This window comes from Amblyomma maculatum, chromosome 10 (genome assembly GCF_055883805.1).
Source record: "Amblyomma maculatum isolate TAMU_Amacu chromosome 10, ASM5588380v1, whole genome shotgun sequence".
NCBI classification, from domain to species: domain Eukaryota; kingdom Metazoa; phylum Arthropoda; class Arachnida; order Ixodida; family Ixodidae; genus Amblyomma; species Amblyomma maculatum.
The window spans coordinates 160,994,619-161,016,265 of NC_139353.1; the positions used below are offsets into that span (position 1 = coordinate 160,994,619).

The following is a 21,647-nucleotide window of genomic DNA, read 5'->3' on the forward strand; positions in this document are numbered from 1 at the left end:
TTTCCTATACTTTTGCATGGGATTTTCAAGGGGATATTCCGGGAGTTCGATATAACCAAAATTCGATATATCCGGGTTCGACTGTATCTCAAAAACTCAGACATGATCCTGAAGATGCTGTCTGGTAATTAAATGCCTACTTACTAAACATGGCTTGTTGCTTAATAGAAAAAAAAAGGCAGTGAATGGTGGCTGTTCCTGGCCCTACTGGAGCTGGGACGATAGGTCAACGCTGCTTGTGGCGGGGGCTAGCCAGCCACCGAATTTTATCTGTTGTAGGCCGTCATTGCATCCGCTACCACTTAGGTGGTGGAAGACGGCTTTAACATGGTGTCTACCAAAGTGTTTCTTTTTAAATTCCCTGACTTTTCCAGGTTTTCCCTGACTATTTCCATTACATTCCCTGACCGAAGTCGTGAAAAATAGCTTCGACTAATGCCATTAAAACGAATATATTGCATAGATAGAGATTAAGCACAATGCAAAATATTTTATTCAGGTGTACAAACAACTGATCTGCTGTCAAAGAGAGAAAAAAACATTGCTCAGCAGCCTGCAACTGTGCATCGTCGATGACCTTTTGCCTCTTTTGTTTAAGCTCTTTTACAAGAGCAGCCACTCTCTTCTTCCTTTCAGCATCCGAAGTGTTCAACCTCTCTTGCATCTTTCTTTGCAGGTCTTCCTTCCATCAGGCATTGGCACTGCGGACCATTTGCATCATTGTGTTTGTGACCTCAACTTTGGCCACACCTCGAATAGCCGAGACTGTGTCATACACTACTTTTTGCGCAATTAGCGACTCCTCTTCCAGGTTTTCAACAAGGCACTCTTTGTTGACCGAGAACCCTCGTTCCACAGCTGCATTTCCATAGGACAAGCTAAGAATGATCTTGATGAAGGAAAATAGCTCCTTATTGTTGCGTGAACACAATTCAAACCAGAGCGTGTCCAGCCCCTGCTCGTTTCTGTCAAAGTTGGTCAATGACACCTGTGCAGAGCTCAATGAGCATACCTCAACATAGGAACGGTGGGTACGCTCAGCTTCCAAACCAGTCAGCCACTGGTGTTCTGTTAGCACCTCCAGAGCAATGCACAGTTGCTTTGCACCAACCTCTGGAGACAATGCGATAGCCGGATCCAAGCAGCTCGCTCCTCTGGTCAACTTGTATTGTAAAGGTGACCTTTCCATCACTTTTATGCGAAGCATATTGCTAGAGGTAAACCACAGCCCTTCGTGACGGTTACACGCCGTGCAAAGAATATGGAATGCTACGTCACACCACGTGATACGCTGACGTCACGACAAAGGAGAGACGGGGGTCCAGCTCGCACCGTCGGCTGCGGTTGCACGCCGTGCACGTCGGTGTTCTAAGAGCTTTTGCTTTGCGTACATCTTCGCGCAGTGGCAATCGAGTATCGTTGGCCTGGGGGACGACATGTTCGTTGTGCGTGTTGGTAACACAGTTAGATTAGAGATGAACGAGTCATGCTATTACCTAGTTTTATGAGATGGGAAAACATTGTGCATTCCAAGTTTAAACCGTGTAAAAGCACGTGTAACCAAGGAAAGAAAGGTTTAGCCAAGTGTAACCATGGAAAGCCGAGTTTAGCAATCAATACGCTTCGCATCTGACCAGGCTTAACCAAGCTAAGCCTCAGCCATTTTTTGTGAACACTTCTTTACGAATGCAATAGTCTTTTTTGAAGCTGAGTACAGCCAGCTGCGATGGTGTGGGGATCTTGCGAAGCTCATTTTTTGCAGCAAACCCAATGTTGAATGCAGTAGAAGCAATCATGTTATCAGGTTTCTCCAAGTCAATCCTAAGTAGCTTGGTGGGCGTGTTGGCAGCTTGCAGGACTTCCTTCCGGACGATTCTAGCGAGCAATGACCACAACAGGCGATCCAGTGTAGGGGCTAGAAAGGGCACCATAGGCTTGTCTGTCTGAAATTCAGCCAAAAATGGTTCCAAATCTTCAGCAATTGATAGCATAAAAGCTAATTTAACAGGCAGCATCTTGTCCCCTACTGCATTTTCAACAATGCTGTAGCTAGCACACGCTGGCGCCTTTTTCGCTTGCTTAGAGCATTCCACGAATTTCACCAAGTTCGGAATAATAGCAAGCACTCTTGAAATTACCTTGCTATTCTCAAGCCACCTTACCGGGCAGAACTTTAATGGAAACGGGGCACTTCCTGTGAAGTGGATATAGTCTGCACGATGTGCTGGCACATACTTGAATAGATTATAGCTCCCACAAAGAAACGCTACCAGATCCCAGTGCGTCGCAGAGTGGCCTGTTTTAAATGCACCATTGACAACATGGAGTCCACATCTTCCAATGTCAAGAAGTTGGTGGGTTGAGTCGGATTCTCTAAGTTCTTGTTTGAGGGACCCCAGAAACTTCAAGTTCACATTTGGCCCGTCCATTGACACTTGTAGTATATCTTCGTTTGATTAATACCTTCTGTGGCTTTCCTAAAAGCAACAGCCAAATCTTCTGCGGTGGTGTGCCCCAAGAAACACGAAGTTAGGTAGTGTTATTAGTATAAACAGCGCGAACACGAAGACAAAGGACAAGATAAAAGAAAGCCACAGTACAAGCGCTGTCCTGTGGCTTTCTTTTATCTTGCCCTTTGTCTTCGTGTTCGCGCTGTTTATATTAATAATGAATAAGTACCAACTCGCCCAACAAAGTATCTTGGTTAGGTAGCGTGTTTTCACAGTGGCATCAATTTGGTCCCAGTACCTGATCAGTACATCCATCTGTTCTTTCTGAGTGACTTTGTTGAGCGACTCATCAAATGCAACTACTAAATAAGGAAGGCTAGAAAGGTTTGTCAGCAACTTCTCTTGAAAGTATGGACCAATACCATGACAAATTGTGTATCCGACTTTGTCCTTTTCAAGCTGCATTTTAGTGGCGACCTCACATGTAGGGAACATAAACGGAAACAGCGAGGCAGAGGCTGCCGCTGATCGAAAAGATCCATGGGTCATTACAGTGTTCAAGCACCACATGATCTCGGCCTTAGTAACTTCATTCTTCAATAGAAAGCTACTGACTGATGTCTTCACAGAGGGGCTAAGTGCTTCCGTGGTGGTGGCTGGACGCAGCTCCGGAGCGCTACAAGCACTAGCGCTACCTCCGAACGAAGCACTCGTTGGCGCTGCGGAAGGCAAGCCGCTATTTGTCACAGTCTCGAAAAATGAGACGACCCGAGTCTGGGAAGCGCTTTGCTGAGATTTCACAGCAGCATGATGTTTCTTACTCTCAGCATGGCTAGTAATTGCCGTTTTCCCATGTTGCTCAAGGAGAACTTTTTGCAGCACATTGTGCAGCGAGCACTATTTGGGTCATTTGGCACAGGCCTAATACAATTTGCATGTGCGGAGATTTCCGGGTTTGTCCAGTCGGGGTTGAAGCAGCATTTCTTTGACAGTGACATCGTCACTTCCACACATATGTTCACTTCAGGAGCACAACACGAACTTTCAAACTGAAGGTCAAAACGCACGTGGTAGGAAAGATCGTAACGTGCACGCAGAGCCAAGTGCGCTTGGTCGGGAAACGCAAGAGCGGCAACTACTACGAACGAATGGAGTGCTATGCAAGCGCCTCTGAGAGGAGAGATGAAAAACAATGATTAGGTGATGATGATGATACTTTGAGTGGTGGCGCGCGCCATCTAGTATAGTGTATATTTTCGATAAGCAATATTTTCCGGTGTTAGTGATGCTAGCTTAAAATTGTTTGCATTGAGGAAAAACCTGACGGGATACCCTTGCTCCTCACGTGCGTTTTCTAGTTTTAGTACATAACTTTTCAGGGGCCCTTTAAGCGACCACCAGTTATCTTGCCTTCGCATTGGATATCCTGCCCACGCATATTTCTTCAACTAGATTTCTACTAGAATGTCATTATTCTACCTTTGTTCCTGTATATCCATTCAGCACACTTCCTGTCTCTTAGCGTTACGCCTACCATTTTCTGCTCCACAGTCTTCAATTTAAAGTGAACCCTTTTCCTTAGACTCCACATTCCTACTTCCACTAAAATGCCGCGCTGCTCCCCTCCCTCTAAATAAATGATGAGACCAGAACTCACCTCAGGCTCCAGTTCTGCAAAGGGCGTCCTCTGCTGTAGTGCCTTGGCTGGATGCAGAAACTCCGGTGCGGGGTCATAGTTGGTGGGAGGCCTGCAACACAGAGACAACAATGGCACCATTCTCGCCACCCTTCCACCAGCTACACTGGCACCTGGAAGACTCAACGCTTCAGAGGACAAGGCCATCACTGGTGAAAAAGGCATGCACGTCCACTCTGCCACCAAGCTGAAGACCACAGAGCCAGATTACAATGGGACAATTGGACAAGATGATGTTACGTTGTAAGGACAACAGGAAAATTCTCTTCAAATACTGGCAGCACCAAGCATCCCAGTACCCGTGAAACGAGAGTTTTTGAACCCCACTGTCACTGGAAATGACATAGTAAATAACGCTGAGACATACGCCATAACTTTTGCCACTATCGGTACATGACAGAACACGACCCTGTCTCAATAGAATAATTTTTATTTCCATTACCACGCTGATGGAGGCGATGGAAATAGAAATGATCAACGCCTGACTAAGTTCCGACTCCTTTACAGCAATAGAACAGTGGCATGCCATGGCACTTCTAACACGAAATATAACTTGTTAAATTCTTTTTAAACACACTGGTCCCCTTTTATTGCCAGATATGCTCTCGTCAAAACATCTACAGTTGAACCTGGATATAACGAAGTTGACAAAAGTTCGCAATTTTTCATTACATGCAGGGTTTGTATGAAGGCTCGCACGAATGACGCAGAAACGAAACCAAGAGGCTTCAGTATCAGTGAATGTGAACTCACCCTTCAGGCATTTATTTTAGAGTAAAAAACTGCGTAATCTCTGCTTATTTCCGCACGAGCGAAGGCACAACACGGCGCTCCAATGAAGCTAAATCATGTAATGCTCCTTCGTCGTTGCGCGAGCCGATGAAACGGCGCAACACGTCAATTGCGTTCATCACCTCCTTACTGGTGGGCCCGTCACACGGATCTGGCTCACAGGAACCATCATCACAGACATCGGAATTTTGCACGCTTTGGGCAAGTGCCTCATGATTCATTTCTTCCGTAGCTACGGCGGCGTTGTCGGCAAACAAAAAGTCGTTCAGGTCGACGTCGTCGGGGACACCACCTTGGCTGCGTAGCTCATCCCACGCTTCGGCCATATCGGATGAAGCTGAAGTCTCTTCCTCGTCGTCGGCACCAGCCTGTGCGTTTTTTTGTAATCCTTGCCTTCATAAAGCACTTCTTAATAACTTCTGCCCTGACTTCTAGCCAGGAGGCAGCAAGAATTTCAACTGACTGATAAATATTGATCTTCAGCTCCCGTTCCAGACGGATGTTCAGAAGAAGCTTCTGTATCAGTCGACGCCGGTAACAGCATCTAAAACTGTTGATTATTCCTTTGTCCAGTGGCTGTATTAGTGATGTGCAATTAGCTGGGAAGTAGCGCAGTTCGATGTGAGACAGCTGCAGGCCTTCAACATGGTGCGCAGCAGAATTGACCAGAAGTAGGCAAACTTGACGGCCTTTCCGCTTGACATTTCACAGGCATACGTTTCATCCCCTTAAAGCACCTGGGATGGGCAGTTTTTCCCACAACTAGTGGGACTCGCTTGTCAGGGCCGTCGAGGTTGGTGTACAGTAGAACTGTTACGCGGAGTTTGCTCTGCTTTCCGCCGCGGCAGTCATCTCCTTTAAGTGCTAGCGTGTGGCCCGGAAGCATCTGATAAAAGAGAGCCGTCTCGTCAGCATTATAGATTTCAGCCGATTCGAAGCGACTCAGTATTCCAGGAAGCGTATAAGCCACCCACGGAGCAGCAGCATCGCTGTCTGCAGAGGCAGATTTGCCGCAGATAACTTTTCCGATGACATTGTGTCAGCTCTTGAAACCTTGTAGCCACCCGTTGCTTGCCTTAAAGTCATCATGGCCCAAGATGCACGCAAAATTCTTCGCCTTCTGTTGTAATATCGCTCCGCTTATGGGCACATTCCTGGCTCGCGTGTCCAAAAACCCCGTGAACACTGCCTTGTCCGCATCATCATAGGTTGACAGTTTCAATCTTTTCTTAGCCTTTGTTCGCAACTCCACTGCACTTCTAATCTTCTCTTCCGCACTCAAAATTGTTGACAGGGTGCTCGCTGGAACGTTGAAACGAGCGGCAACGTCCTTCTCACCCGCGGAGACCGCATTTAAAATGGCAAGTTTGTCTTGAAATGACAAAACTTTTGGTTTTCTGGCCATTGAACTCATCATGACGAACTGACACCGCATATACAAGCGGAGCCCCACGAATACAGGCAGAAAGGCTGGCCTAGCACTTCCGAAACACGTCAGGCGAACCAACACTGCAAATCCGTAAACACACGAGACGTGCACAAGACGCAGAACAGACAAGATGGCGAATGCACAGCGTGCGCAAAAATTGCACGTGTTACACGCACGTACAGTACCTACAAAGAAATCAACTGCAGCCACTAATGCCACCTGGTGTTGCGCTACACTACCAACGCCTGAGGAGGCTGCTGCGTTAGCCACTGAGTGACGCTAGAAGGTATAATATCATCATCATTGCCAATTTTGCTTGATTTCTGTGATTACAGGCGTTCACGCAGCTGCTGGCTTCTTGGAGTTCTAATATTTACTAAATTAATGCATTTCTTCGGCCAACTTTTCAGTAAAAGCTCGAAAAATAATGACTGATGAGCTTCGTGAATTCATTACATCAAGGTTGACCGCCGCAACGCCTTCGTTACATAGAGGTCGAAAATACATTGGCTTCAATGGGTGTGGCATTGGGGAATTTAAAAACTTCGTTAAATTCAGGAATTCGTTACATAGAGGTTCTATTGTATTGATGACAAAATATGTCCAGAATAAAAAAAGGCATGCCTGTCACCAAGCTGAAGTGCTCTGAAACAATCACTTGATCATGGTGCCACAGTGTCTTGAACCAATCAGTCTTGGCAGCAGCGTAGTTCACAAAGTTATCAATGTCCACAATGCCAGTGTGCAGTAATGACTGTGCCGGTAGAAGTTTTCACCACAAAACCTTACCCTGTGAATGGTCCGAGAAATGTTTTGTAGGATTCTCTGCATATACCAGGAAACAAATTTCGATCATGTGAAATCTCAATCTACAAAATGAACTGCAGACTTTATCAGCTTCACTATATTGAGGTTTAACTGTACATGTATGGCTAGGGACGCTGTGCTTGACATTTCATACTGCAATAAAGATACAGTAAAAGCTCGTTAATTCAAATTTCACAAGACCGGGAAAAAATTTCAAATTATCCATGCTCGAATTAACGAATGGCCTCAAAAAAACTGACAAGAACCATTTGCATTAGGGTAAATTTACCATAATTACTTGCGTAACGAACCCGCTCGCATAATGAACCCACCCACCTCCGATTTTTGCCTATAAACTTTGAAAAAAAAAAAAAAAAAAAAAAAAGGAAGCCTTCCGTTGTTAGCGCTTCCCTCCATTCCATGTCACGGCCCACAACGCATTTCTTGGCAGTGCGGCAAGATGCTGCACAGCGATAACATCACAGTGTGTTTACTTTTTGACATTAGCTCTAGTAAGGGGGAAGTGACTGAACAGAGTGCCAGCACTTGCAAGCCTCGTTTTCAGTCCGTTCACCTTATCATGCCATGGGCTATTGGGGCCGTCGACCACCACTCATTCAACGGAATGTGCGGTAGCAGCAAGCGCCTTTTGAAGTGAACGATTCTAAAAGTCAGTATCATAATCGCGGCTGACCACATACTTTCGTTGACGGCTGAAAGAATAAACGATTCTCGCAAAAACAAAAAACAAAAGAACTTTCCCGCGTAACTCGTAGCGCGCGCCCGTCTGGTGTCATAGCTTCTCATGGGCATTGGCTGGGGCGCACCTACAGTGCTTATTAGTATTTCTGAATTGACAGAATTCAAATTAACGAGCATTTAATTGCGAGTTTCGGAGGTTGCGCGGAGGAGAGAGCAGGCACTGCCGCCGTGGCCGCTAACCCCTACCCTGAGGGTAACAGAGGGCGGCGGTGCCGCCAGCCGCCGCGCCGGTCATGGCGCCAGTTAGGCTTTACCCACTCTGCCTTGGTTTCACATGGTTTCGTCTTCTGTCGTTTTGAGCGTGCGCAGCTTCTAACTATGCCTTTTTTTTTTTGGCCGTGTGCTGCGCTTCCATTGGGCCACTCAAACGTGGCGGCACGCAGTTCGAATTATCCGTAGGAGAACCAACTCGCATTCGAATTAACAGGCTTTTATGTACACAGATATTTATGAAGCTTGACCGGACCAAGTAGTGCAGTTCATATTATCTGAAAATTCGAATTATCGAGGTTCGAATTACCGAGCTTTCACTGTACAGGCCCCTCAATGAGAAGTTCTACCCTCTCCGAGGACTAAAATCATTACAAGATCCCTCACATACCTTTAATTTCAAGCATTCCGCTTGCTTTATGGTGAGGTCATTTCATGGGTTTAGTTTTTCCACATGATCACAAAAGAAAATTTCCGTTTTACTAGAACTCCATAGCAAAGTGCCCTGTGGGGTTGCTTTCATTCTTCATTGGTTTCTTTGCACACATGGGTTCATCTCTCCTCTGATAACATTTCTGTCATCCTCAGTGATGCCATGCTGCTGCTCGAATAGAATACCATGCCTAATTTCTGCTTCCTTTTTCCCCGCTTTACGCATTGTGCTCATTCAAAATCGGCAAAGGAAGAGAAGTTTCTTTTTGAAAAAACCTTGCAGGGCAAACGTAATAAAACATCAAGCAATGTGAAGTACTGCAGGCAGTCGTGAAAGCTGTTCACACTCGCAACAGCCAAGGAATGTGCAATAGAATGTACCTGTTCTCGTCATTGACGTCCATCGCTGGTGCATCCATCGGTGGCTGAACAGCCACACTTCCCGTCTGAGTTGGCTCGCAAAACACCTCAAAAGGCGCAGCTCCTGCGGGAGCAGCTTCGCTGGTCCCCGACCTAGTAGCCTCCACAGCTTCATCAGCAGCTGAAAGCACAAGTCAGGCATCTTTCCAACCACTGCAGCACATTCGCGAACCAGCCAAGGCTCCTCTACTTAATAAAGTGAAAGCTCGTTAATTCGAACTTCGCGGGGACAGGGAGAATTGCGAATTATCACATGTTCGAATTATCAAACGGACTCGAAAAGACTGACAATTTGAATAATGGTAAGTTAATCGTATTTACATAAGTAATGAACCAACTCACATAATGATGCCACCATCCAATTCTCCCACTGATAATTTGGAAAAAACAACAACACATTAGTAATTATTGCGTCGCTTCATTTCGCGCCGTCACCGTTGCATTCCACAGTGCATTTCTTGCCAATGCACCAAGATGCTGTGCAACGATAAAATCAGGGTGTCTACCTTTTGGCATTAGCTGTGGTGAGAAGTAGGGGGAGAGGGCAACTTAGCAGAGTGCCAACACTTGTCCAATATCATGCTGTCAGTGCCATCCACTGCCACGCAATCACTGGAACGATGCTAAAAGCCAGTGTCATGATCGTGGCTGACCGCATGCTTTCGTTGATGACTGATGGGTGGAAGGAGTGAGGACTGTCGCCGACAAAAAAAAAAAAAACTTTTTCTTGCATAATAATTTATTTTTTTTTTTAGACCCGTAGCACCCATCCGACGTCATAGCCTTTCATGAGCGTTGGCTGGGATTGAGCCAACAGAAATACTTATTTGCATTTCTGAATTAACGGGGTTGAATTAACGAGTATTTAGTCGCAAGTTTCATAGGTTGTGGGGCAGCGCAGATGGCCGCCAACCCCTACCCTCCAGCGCCGCCAGCCGCCATGCCAGTTGTGGCGCCATTTACCTTCATCCATTCTTTCATGGTTTTATCTGGTTGATCTTTTGTCCCTTTTTGGATGTGCACAGCCTCTAGCTATGCCTCCCTATGGCAGAGGCGTTACTCTGACCATGTACTGGGTGCCAGGCTGCCAAGACACGACGGCGCACAGTTTGAATTATCCATAGTGGAACTGACTTGCATTTGAATTAACATGCTTTTTATACACAGACCTCTAGGAGCTTTGCTGGACCACGTAGTGTAGTTTGAATTATCTGATAAATCAAACTATCAAGGTTTGAATTAATGAGCTTTCACTGTACTGCACTTTGACAAAAGCCTAACTCTAAAGAACCGATAAATTCAGAACACGTCAGACAGTGTCTGTAGAAAAAGGGTTTTGCACATGTTGAAAGCAAATGAAAAGCAAGTGCCAAGCACAATGTTCGACTGCTTGCAGCCTGGCGACATTGCCTAGAAAGCAGCTGCGGACTCTCTCCCGGTCCTGCCAAACTAAGTCATGGCCGTTTCCAAAGAAGATGGTCATGCTCCTCTCTTGGTGCCACTTGACCACTGCAGTGATTGGCAAAGCTGGCACTTCTAGACTCCAACATTGTCGGTGTGCGGAAGAGCCAAGGCCGCAGGCCACAGGTCAGTGGTACTATGGAAGCATGAGCACAACACGCTGGTCCATTTGAGCAATCGCTCATTTTCTCTCATTTGATCCAAATCATCCATGAAATTTTGTTACAGTGAAAGTGCAGCAATACCTACACTGTTATACTGAACCTAAAAATGCATGGTGTCTGCAGACAAGCAAAACTACAAAAACTGAAATGCTACACACAGGATTACATCGAGGCTTTTGTCGCACTCAAGTTCATTACAGCGAGGTTTTACTTACCAACAACAGCTCTGGCAGCGAAAGATAGATACCATATTTACTCGTATAATGCTCGCACTTTTTTTCGCAGAAAGTTGATGCTAAGTTGGGGGGTGCAATAATAATTATGCAGGGAAAATTTTGAGCAAATGTTTTGGAGCGCTAAAAGCAAATTTAAATAGGTGTGAATCGGGATTACCCTAGACATTACCCTAGAGGCAACGAACAATAATTTCAGAGATATCATTACTGAGGGCGCGGTAGAAGTAGGCAGTAGGATAGTTAGAGAGGATACCAGCAAGCTGTCTAAGGAGACGAAAGATTTGATTAAGAAACGCCAGAGCATGAAAGCTTCCAATTCAACAGACCAGATCGAATTGGCCGAGATATCAAAGCTAATCAATAAGCGCAAGGTGGCCGATATAAGCAAGTATAACATGGAGAAAATTGAGCATGCTGTAAAGAACGGGGGAAGCCTTAAAGCGGCAAAGAAGAAACTGGGCATAGGCAAAAACCAGATGTATGCGATAAGGGACAAGGCGGGCAACGTCATCACGAATATGGATAAGATAGTCAAAGTAGCCGAGGAGTTCTATACAGATCTCTACAGTAGCCAAAGTAGTCAGGACCGTAATGAGATTGGCAATAGGGAAAAACAGTCAGACGTTCCACCAGTGACGAAGGACGAGGTCAAGAAAGCACTAGAAACTATGAAAAGGGGGAAATCAGCTGGAGAGGATCAGATAACTACAGATTTGCTGAAGGACGGGGGGGATATCGTGCTAGAAAAACTGGCCACCCTGTATACGCAGTGCCTGGTGTCATCGACGGTACCGGAACCATGGAAGAATGCAAACATTGTCCTCACTCACAAGAAAGGGGACTCTAAGGACCTTAAAAACTACAGACCAATCAGCTTACTGTCTGTTACGTATAAGGTATTTACTAAGGTAATCGCTAATAGAATCAGGACAACCTTAGACAGCAATCAAGCAAAGGATCAAGCAGGGTTCCGGAAACGGTACTCTACTATCGATCATATTCATACCATCAATCAGGTGATAGAAAAATGCTCGGAATATAACCAGCCCTTATACATAGCATTCATTGATTACGAAAAAGCATTTGACTCAGTTGAAACCTCGGCGGTGATGCAGGCATTGCGAAATCAGGGGGTAGACGAGCCGTACGTGAAAGTGCTGGAAGATATATATAGTGGCTGCACAGCAACCATAGTTCTGCATAAAGAAAGTAACAAAATTCCCATAAAGAAAGGTGTTAGGCAAGGAGACACAATCTCCCCAGTACTATTCACAGCTTGTTTAGAGGAAGTATTCAGAGACTTGGAATGGGAGCAGTTAGGGATAAGGGTAGATGGAGAATACCTCAGTAATCTGCGATTTGCTGATGACATTGCCTTGCTAAGCAACTCGGGGGATGAACTGCAAATAATGATTGATTACCTAGACAGGAAAAGTAGAAAGGTAGGCTTGAAAATCAATATGCAGAAGACTAAGGTAATGTTCAACAGCCTCGGGAAGGAACAGCAGTTTACATTAGGTAGCGAAATACTGGAAGTAATAGGCGAATATGTCTACTTAGGACAGGTAGTAACCGCAGATCCGGACCACGAAAAGGAAATAACAAGAAGAATACGATTGGTATGGAGCGCATTTGGCAAGCACTCGCAGATTATGACTAGCAGCTTACCGGTATCGCTCAAGAGGAAAGTATACAACAGTTGCATCTTGCCTGTACTCACCTATGGGGCTGAAACGTGGAGGCTAACCAAGAGAGTTCTATGTAAGTTGAGGACAACCCAGAAAGCTATGGAACGAAAAATGGTAGGGGTAAGATTAAGAGATAGAAAGCGTGCAGAATTGGTCAGAGAAATAACTCAAGTTACCGACATTCTAGTAGAAATTAAGAAGAAGAAATGGTCATGGGCAGGACATGTAGTGCGAAGAGAGGATAACCGATGGTCGCTGAGGGTAACAAACTGGATTCCAAGGGAAGGAAAGCGTAGCAGGGGGCGGCAGAAAGTTAGGTGGGCGGATGAGATTAAGAAGTTTGCAGGGGTCAAGTGGATGCAGCTAGCACAGAACCGGGTTAAGTGGAGAAATATGGGAGAGGCCTTCGCCCTGCAGTGGGTATAATCAGGCTGATGATGATGATGATGAATCGGGATTCTTAGGTCAGCTATTGTAAATACAGTTAAACCTCGTTACAAGAGACACTCAAGGGTACCCAAAAAGGTGTCTCTTGTAACCAAGGTCTCTCATAACCAAAAATTCCTATCAACTCGTATGTGTGACAATTTAGATTCCCTTATCTAAATTCTGTTCCGTATCAGTGTCTTGTTTTGTTGCAATATGTCAGGAACCAAGGAGTGCCTCCTTTTGACTGGGAAGTCATAATGTCCTCATTGTTTCCGCCGCTGTCATCACATTCCTGTGTCACTGAAACAACAGGGACATCTTGGCTCCTCAGTAAAGAGGAGGCACTCCTTCTTGGTTCCTGACATATTGCAACAAAACAGGACAATGATATGGAACAGAATTTAATTAAGGGAATCTAAACTGTGGCACATACGAGTTGGTACGAGTCAGCTGCATTGCATGAGTGTACCTGGGTTAATTGTGTCTCTTATAAATAGTAAAAAATTACTTTAGGGACCTGGAAAAGTTGTTCTTAGTAAAAGAGTGTCTCTTGTAATCATGTCTCTAGTATACAATGTTGTTAACATGGCAAACATAGGAAAACCAACCAAACCATTTTCAAGTGTCTCTTATAACCGAGTGTCTCTTGTAACAAGATTTTACTGTATAACCACAAAATTACTTTCAAGCAGAGCTTACCTTTGTTGTAAATGTACAGGGTCGCCAAAGTACAAATTGCTAAAGCACTTTATTTATCGCATGCAGCCTCATCATCCCTCCTCAGGTGGTATAATGCTCAAAGCGCAGACCACAGAGTTCTACTCTCGATCAGAGACTTGATCAGAGTCCGTATCGACACTGCAATCGCTGTCTCCAGTAGCGCACTACGCAGAACTCCTTGACGCCAAAGTGCCTGCTAGCAGCGCGGTTGCTATGCTGTAGCCATACTTGAAAGCTTTCAGCTTAAAAGCAGCTGTATAACTTGCATACTGCCCCACCGCGATGCGGCACCAAGAACACGGTAGACGGTGGAACAAAGCAAGTAACACGGACGGAGTGAAGGAACAATGACAACGAGACGCGGAGACACTTCGCAAAATGGCGACTATGAGCATTATGGAGGTAAAAAAGAAGGACAAGCATAACTGATAATGATCATATACCCGAGCACGCTATCGCCGCCTGGTAGTGCACGCACACCAGGCCAGCTAGGTTCAGTAGCGCTCCAAAAATGGCGCTTGTTACTACTAGCAGACGACTCTCGCTGTGGTAATATTGGTGGTGCGATGATTATGTGAGGAAAAAAAAATTCCGATTTTTGACGCTCAATGTTGGGGGTGCGAGCATTATGTGAGTAAATACGGTAGATAAATACGTCCGCCTACTATGAATGACCCTGCCATCAATCACTAAGCGCATTCTGGTTGAGTGTAGACAGAATTAACGTCTGTAGACCCGGCCGGAGTGAACATGTATCAGCTGTGGTGCAACTAACATCACTAATACCCCAGTCACACGACACATCTCCATGGTGCTTGCTGCAAAGTAGGTTCATTGCTCTAAAGGAGCAAAACCAAAAAAGAGCAGCAGCACAGCACAAGGTAACCTCCATGAGTGTCGTCTGTAGACTGTTGACCGGAATCATAATCATTATCATCAGCCTGACTATACCCACTGCATGGCGAAGGCCTCTCCCATATTTCTCCACTTAACCCGGTTCTGTGCTAGCTGCATCCACTTGACCTCTGCGAACTTTTTAATCTCATCCTTCCACCTAACTTTCTGCCGCCCCCTGCTACGCTTTCCTTCCCTTGGAATCCAGTTTGTTACCCTAAGCAACCATCGGTTATCCTCTCTTCGCACTACATGTCCTGCCCATGTCCATTTCTTCTTAATTTCCACTAGAATGTCGGTAACTTGAGTTATTTCTCTGACCCACTCTGCAAGCTTCCTATCTCTTAATGTTACCCCTACCCTTTTTCGTTCCATAGCCCTCTGAGTTTGGGAAGAACATATGATAATTTGAAGAAAGAAGGAGGAGAAAGAAGAAGAGGAAAACGTGGAGGTTGGCTCGAGGAGCGCGAGGCACGAGCAGGAGAGAACAGGCGAGCAGCGGAGCCGATCGGCTGCCCAAGGAGCTCGGAGCGGTGCGTCTTCTGCCAGGCCTGACCCGGGGGTCCAGACCTGGGGCCTGCCGGCCGTATCCTGCCCTGTTCTCCTGTCCTGGCCCGCCTCCTGTCCCGGGTGATCAGACCTGGGAGTGCTGCAGTCCACGGAGCTCGGGCGGTTCGTGTTCCGCCAGGCCTGACCTGGGTATCTAGACCTGGGGCCGCCTACTCATCCTGTCCTGGCCCGCCTCCTGTCCCGGGTGATCAGACCTGGGAGTGCTGCAGCTGCAGCTCATCGCCGCTGCTGTAACTGCGGCTCATCACTGACACGGACGTTCGGCGTCGTGCTGGGCCCCTGGCACGTCGGGGAAGCCTGAAGCATCGGCCGCGGAAAGGCAACCCGAGGCCTCTCGACCCTACTGGGCCCCGTCCGGTGGCCTAGCCTTCCGCTGGGCTTACTGAGGCCCCGACCCTTCAGAACTCTGACTACCCGGAGCGTCTGCACCGGCTTCTCCATCCAACATCTTGGTGACTTTTTGACAATTTGTGTTTTGTCATCGTCTCACTTGCTCGTTCTACGCTCGTCCCGTCCATGTCTGTATATAAAAGTATTCGTTGTTAGCTTGGTCAGTCTGGTCGTCTATTTAGATTACTGTCTCGGAATAAGCCACAGAATAAGGTGGCCAGAAGATCTAAAGAAAAGAACCTCACAATTTTGGCGTCCACGGCAGGACCAGACCGGCCAAGCAGCATTTTCCCACGGCTAGAGATTGGAGAAAAATGAGTGCACCAGAGTTGCTCGCGGTAGGGGTACGTATAAGTTTGCAGGGAACCGAGTTACGCGAGTGGGTTGAGAAAGAATTACAAAGGGCAACGGAAGACAAAGCTGCCGAACGCGAAGAGAGAGCTGCAGAACGCGAAGCGAAAGCTGCAGAACATGAAAGAGCGAAGCAGCGCTTGGAGCAAGAAAACCAGAATTTGCAGCTACGAATACGACTTGCAGAATTGGGAGAAAACGCCCCTAGTGCTGGAAGCGCTGAGCACGGTACCGTACTAGCTCCACCTTTCCCAATTAGTCCTCATGGATTGATTCCACTGTTTAATGAGGAAAGGGACGATTTGGACGCATATTTGAAGCGTTTTGAACATGTCGCCATTGGCCAAGGCTGGCCGAAAGAGAAGTGGGCCACGGCTTTGAGTCTGTGCCTCGGCGGAGAAGCTCTCAGAGTCTTTGGACGACTCTCTCCTGAAGACTCAGTCAATTACGATGTAGCGAAACTTGCCTTACTTCGGAAGTTTCGGTTCACGGCTGAGGGCTACAGAGAGAAGGTTCGTGGAAGCAAGCCGCAAGATGGTGAGACAGCTTCCCAGTACACCACAAGGCTGTTAGGTTTTTTTTGACCGCTGGGTTGAGATGCGAGGACAAGGTCGCACGTTTGAAGTGGTTCGGGACATGATAGTGGCTGAGCAGTTTTTAAACAGCTGTCATGATCGTTTAGTTCTCTTCTTGCGAGAACGTGATTGTAAAATGGTGGACGAGATTGCTGAGGCCGCCGATCACTTTCTTGAGGCTCAGCGACAGAATAACCTCGGGGTTTTTAAAGATAAAGCTGAGCAGAATTCTGCGAAACCGCAGGACGCAGCCCCATATTGCACATTATGTCGCAAATCTGGGCATAAAACCCAGTGGTGTCGTTACGGAAAGTCAAATGACCGGGAGACGTCTGCTTGCTGCACGTCCCCTAGAGATTTCCGCCCTGGTCGTCAGCTGGGAAGAACATGCCTAGATGTTCGAAGGGACGATTCGGCTCTTAGTCCATCTCAGATTATTAACAAAATGCCAGTGGAGCATGGCGAAGTGTTCGGACAAGCAGTGTCGGTGCTGCGCGACACCGGTTCTAATAGCATCGTGGTGCGTCAGGCTTTGGTGCCCGAGGCTGCATATACCGGGGAACGAGCATCTGTACGTTTAGCGGATGGTTCTTAACATCGAAGCGCCTGAGGCGGAGGTTATTATTCGTCCCAGTTGTGTCCTCGGGCGCGGTTCCCAATGCCTTCGATGCTCTGGTGGAACCCGCTTCCCTTTCCAATGCCACAAAGAGTGTGTTGGGGCCCTACAGCGTTGTTCGAGTGAACGAGGGCCGTGCCACGCTTTGGACTGTCAACCATACCAATGAACCTGCTTTATTGTCGCGTGGTTTGAAACTCGCCGACTTTGAAGAAGAAAGCCTTTCTATGCACATCGCCGCGTTCAGTGACGGCGTTGCTCGTTCAACTAGAAGTCCCGAACATGCCGTATCCTAGTTTCATCATCATCATCAGCCTGACTATGCCCACTGCAGGGCGAAGGCCTCTCCCATATTTCTCCATTTAGCCCGGTTCTGTGGTAGCTGCATCCACTTGACCCGTGCGAACTTCTTAACCTCATCCACCCACCTAACTTTCTGCCGCCCCCTGCTACGCTTTCCTTCCCTTGGAATCCAGTTTGTTACCCTCAGCGACCATCGGGTATCCCCTCTTCGCACTACATGTCCTGCCCATGCCCATTTCTGCTTCTTAATTTCCACTAGAATGTCGGTAACCTGAGTTATTTCTCTGACCGACTCTGCACGCTTCCTATCTCTTAATGTTACCCCTACCATTTCTCGTTTATTAGCCCTCTGAGTTGTCCTCAACTTAAGTAGAACTCGCTTGGTTAGCCTCCACGTTTCAGCCCCATAGGTGAGTACAGGTAAGATGCAACTGTTATATACTTTCATCTTTAGCGATACCGGTAAGCTGCTAGTCATAATCTGCGAGTGCTTGCCAAATGCGCTCCATCCCAATCTTATTCTTCTTGTTATTTCCTTTTCATGGTCTGGATCTGCGGTTACTACCTGTCTTAAGTAGACATATTCGCCTACTACTTCCAGTACTTCACTACCTAATGTAAACTGCTGTTCCTTCCCGAGGCTGTTGAACATTATCTTGGTCTTCTGCATATTGATTTTCAAGCCTACCTTTCTACTTTTCCTGTCTAGGTCATCAATCATTATTTGCAGTTCATCCCCCGAGTTGCTTAGCAAGGCAATGTCATCAGCAAATCACAGTTGACCAGAAAAATCGTGTTAAATATATGAAAGATTTCTGCTAAAGCGTGTGGCAATACGAAATATATAGTAAATGAGCGAGCAAACACTGCCAAACAGAATATGCATGCTTAAAAAAAAAAAAGGCAACGAAGAAAGAACACTGCACAAGCAGCAAAGTGAAATGTACATGTCGATGTGGCTGCCGAAAACATTCGAAGTCTTTCATTGTAGTGTAAAAATTAACCCCTGAAGAGAATTAGGCTTAAATTAATATTCAAAATTATATTTGCATCAATGTTTGTGCTTTTTGGGCTCTCTCGCTGGCACTCATGTTTGGGCTGCTCCTTTACACAACTTAAAGGCCGCTGATGACCGCCTATCCGGCCACGGGCCTTTTTCGCAAAGGTCTCGAGGCTTTGCAGTGTAGCTGCACGTCAACTGCCATTGAAGCAAAGAACCTTAATTCGCAAGACCTTCCAAGTTCCCGTGTGACAGGGATATAAGGCCCTGTTCAAGGAAGCTCCCAGATTTGTCAAGAGTGGTGGTGATACCTGGTGCCTGTGGTGCTGCTAGTGAGGGGGAGTCCAGCTGCGAAGATTGGGCCAGGGAGCAGTTCCAGAGACCCCGCACCACCCGTGACACATCCACGGTGCGCAGGCTCCCACCACTCTGAGCACTGCCCGGGGGGCTCAGGGTGGCACCACCTTCTGCTGGGATGAGGCTCCCTGCCTCCTCTGGCTGCTCCTCCTCCTCCTCCCTGGCAGCTGTTGTAGTGGAAAGGAGAATACAACACACTGCAATACTATGCATGCTAGAGGCTCACATTCACTACCACCACGCAAAAGGCCATAGACTACAAGCCCAAGCAGAGGAACCATGATAACCGAGTGGTATGCAACTGGGTGGTCCAGCCAATTGTTGTGGTGTACATTTCTCTTGTCATTTTTATGACTGGTTCTCAACCTGTACCAACTATCCTGAATGTGCTTAGCCACTTCTCTCATCATACCCCCCTCTCTCCTGCCTGGGGTGCAGTGCAAATACATCGCTAAGCACTGAAAGCTGGGCTAGTTTGTTTCTAGTACAATTGTGAGACATCATTCCAGCACACGAAAAACACACACAGGCGAAGGTAGAGAAGACACCATGAATGCCGGACTTCAAATGGGACGAAGGTAAAACCAGATAAAGCCATGGAAGAGTGGGCAAAACCTAACCGTTATATGACCAGTGCGGCAGCCAGCAGCACCAGAGGGTAAGGGGGGGTGGAGGCCGTGGCGTGACTGATTGCTGTCTCTTCCACGTGACCTCCGAGACTTGCAACTAAATGCTCGTTAACTCGACTGCCGTTAATTCAAAAATACGGATAGGCATTTCTATCAGCACAGTCCCAGCCAACGCCCATGTAAGGCTATGGCATCGAACGGGGACTGCAGATCTCGCACCAGTTAGGCCACGTCCGGTTACGATTGCATGATCGCCAAATAACACTCTTCAGACCTGAACGACATTGTTGCGCAGTTGGCCGCACACCTCTGACTTGCGCGCAATGGCCTTAGAAGGCAGACCAAGGCAGACTACGCGCAACCAGCTTAGTAGTCCGACTACATAGTTGCAGTTTCGCTTTTATGAGCTTTGTGCCGTCCACGGCAACGCGGCCATTGGCAGCGCAACAGCCACCTTTCATCAGCCAGCTAACCGGTTGCGCAGCATTTGAACAGCAGTAGTATGTTTTTGACGCTCCGAAAATGTTCGCTCGTCAAGTGCCGTTCAGCACATCGTGCGGCGAAGTCCCACACATGACGCAGGCTGTGTGTGAAGGCACTGCCGCTACCATATTGCACCGTGAAGGGCAAGTGCAGGCGAATAGTCGAGGCCGCTGGCATGACCCTCCCCTAAAGGCTAAGGTCAAAAGATACGAATTGCAGCTTCATGGCACGGTGCCAAGAAATGAGCTGTGTTCTGCGACAGCACTCAGCGGCAAAAGTGGGGGATGGGTTCATTATCCGAGTAAATACACTAAATTTTCCATAATGCAAATTGTTCTCGTTAGCTTTTTTTTGCGTCCATTCGATAATTCAAAGCTTTTTCCGGTTCCGTGAAGTTAGAATTAACAAGCTTTCACTGTATCAAATACTAGTAGGAACAAGTTTATTCAAACATGTGCCCAAGATGCACAAAGATTATTTGGCTGCTCTCTGACACTGCTGTCAGGATTTTGAAATTCAGAATTTGTTTGCATCTGTGTGGCGACCGTACACATAATCAAACTGTGCCACCATCGGAAAATCAAAGACTGCACTAAAAAAATCTGGAAAAGGAGGAGGGATTGTGGAGGTCGCCTGGCAAGACAACCGTGACTACCATTGGAGGAAAGCTGGAAGAGCAGCAACATCAGGCACTGCTGCTACTGCGATAACAGAGTCACCTCATCCTTTTCGGCACGCAGCCAATAATCGCTATGCAACTCTCCTGCTGCAAAGCACCTTATGTACTTGCATATCGGCTGCAGCCACAACTTGGCGGCCAGTAATTTAAAAACATTTCGGGCAAAAACCAGTTTTAAACACAAATTTCAAAGCACAATATATTCTGCTAGGTGCTAACAGAAAATAACTGCCTGCTACGCTCAGTATGACCATGAATGCGTTGTGCCGTGCACCGGACTTGTCTGGAAATACAGACACATGGTGCACTAAGCCCTGCTAACTCATCCTGAGCATTCAAAGTTTACACTAGGAATCACAAATTGTGATGCTGTTATATTTTGTTATTAGATGTTATGCTAACAACTGGTAGTTTGTTCCCTGGAACACAGAATATATATTTGCAGCTGAGTGATAAGCATGAATAAAGTCTCATGTCTTGCAGCACTCATGAGGACACGCGCTGTTCATGCACAGCACCCCAGAAAGGCTACAACTCCTTTGCTGATAACGACGCTGAGGGGATGCATACGCAAGATTTACCATGCTTTCTGATTTCTCCAGCTTCAGGTATCTCTCCGGTTACCATATATGCTCATGTAAAGCCCGCACTTTCTTTTTGCAATTGTGGCGAGGTGTGACTACAGTCAAACCTCGATATAGCGAACATGCATATGACGAATTATTGAATATATCGAACTCTTCCGAAATATTTTTGTCAAACACATGTATTTTTAACTCCCCATAGCGAACGCGGGTCGGCATAAAACGGATATTACGAACTTCGCGACGCCAAGCACTACCTCACTTTAATAGCAGGAGGCAGGCTTCGTTGCACTACATGCATGTTGTGCAGCGCAGCAAGCGTTCAGGACTACCTCGCAGGTGCTGACAGAGCCACAGATGCCACGATGGCATTGAGAGTTGACAGCCAAAGAAATCCATGGCCTCCGAGATCACCTCCGCGCGCCTGTTTGTGCGCGCGGAGGTGATCTCGGAGGCTATGAGAAATCGTTCACATCTCACAATCGCTGACAGCACCGCTTCAGCAGCGGCGTGATCGAAT

At 46.9% G+C, this 21,647-nt stretch overlaps 1 protein-coding gene and 1 pseudogene across 1 annotated transcript in view; both read right to left on the bottom strand.

Moving 5' to 3' along the window:
• Positions 1-21,647, bottom strand: part of Bub1 (Bub1 kinase) — a 158,393-nt gene that overhangs the window by 62,454 nt on the left and 74,292 nt on the right. The window contains exons 12-14 of the mRNA XM_084580585.1: positions 18,707-18,919; positions 8,960-9,119; positions 4,108-4,198 (exon numbers count right to left, since the gene is read on the bottom strand). Of these exons, the coding sequence (XP_084436711.1) occupies positions 4,108-4,198; positions 8,960-9,119; positions 18,707-18,919 (464 nt within the window). The remainder of the gene's footprint in view (positions 1-4,107; positions 4,199-8,959; positions 9,120-18,706; positions 18,920-21,647) is intronic.
• LOC146177798 (uncharacterized) lies at positions 689-3,448 on the bottom strand (annotated as a pseudogene).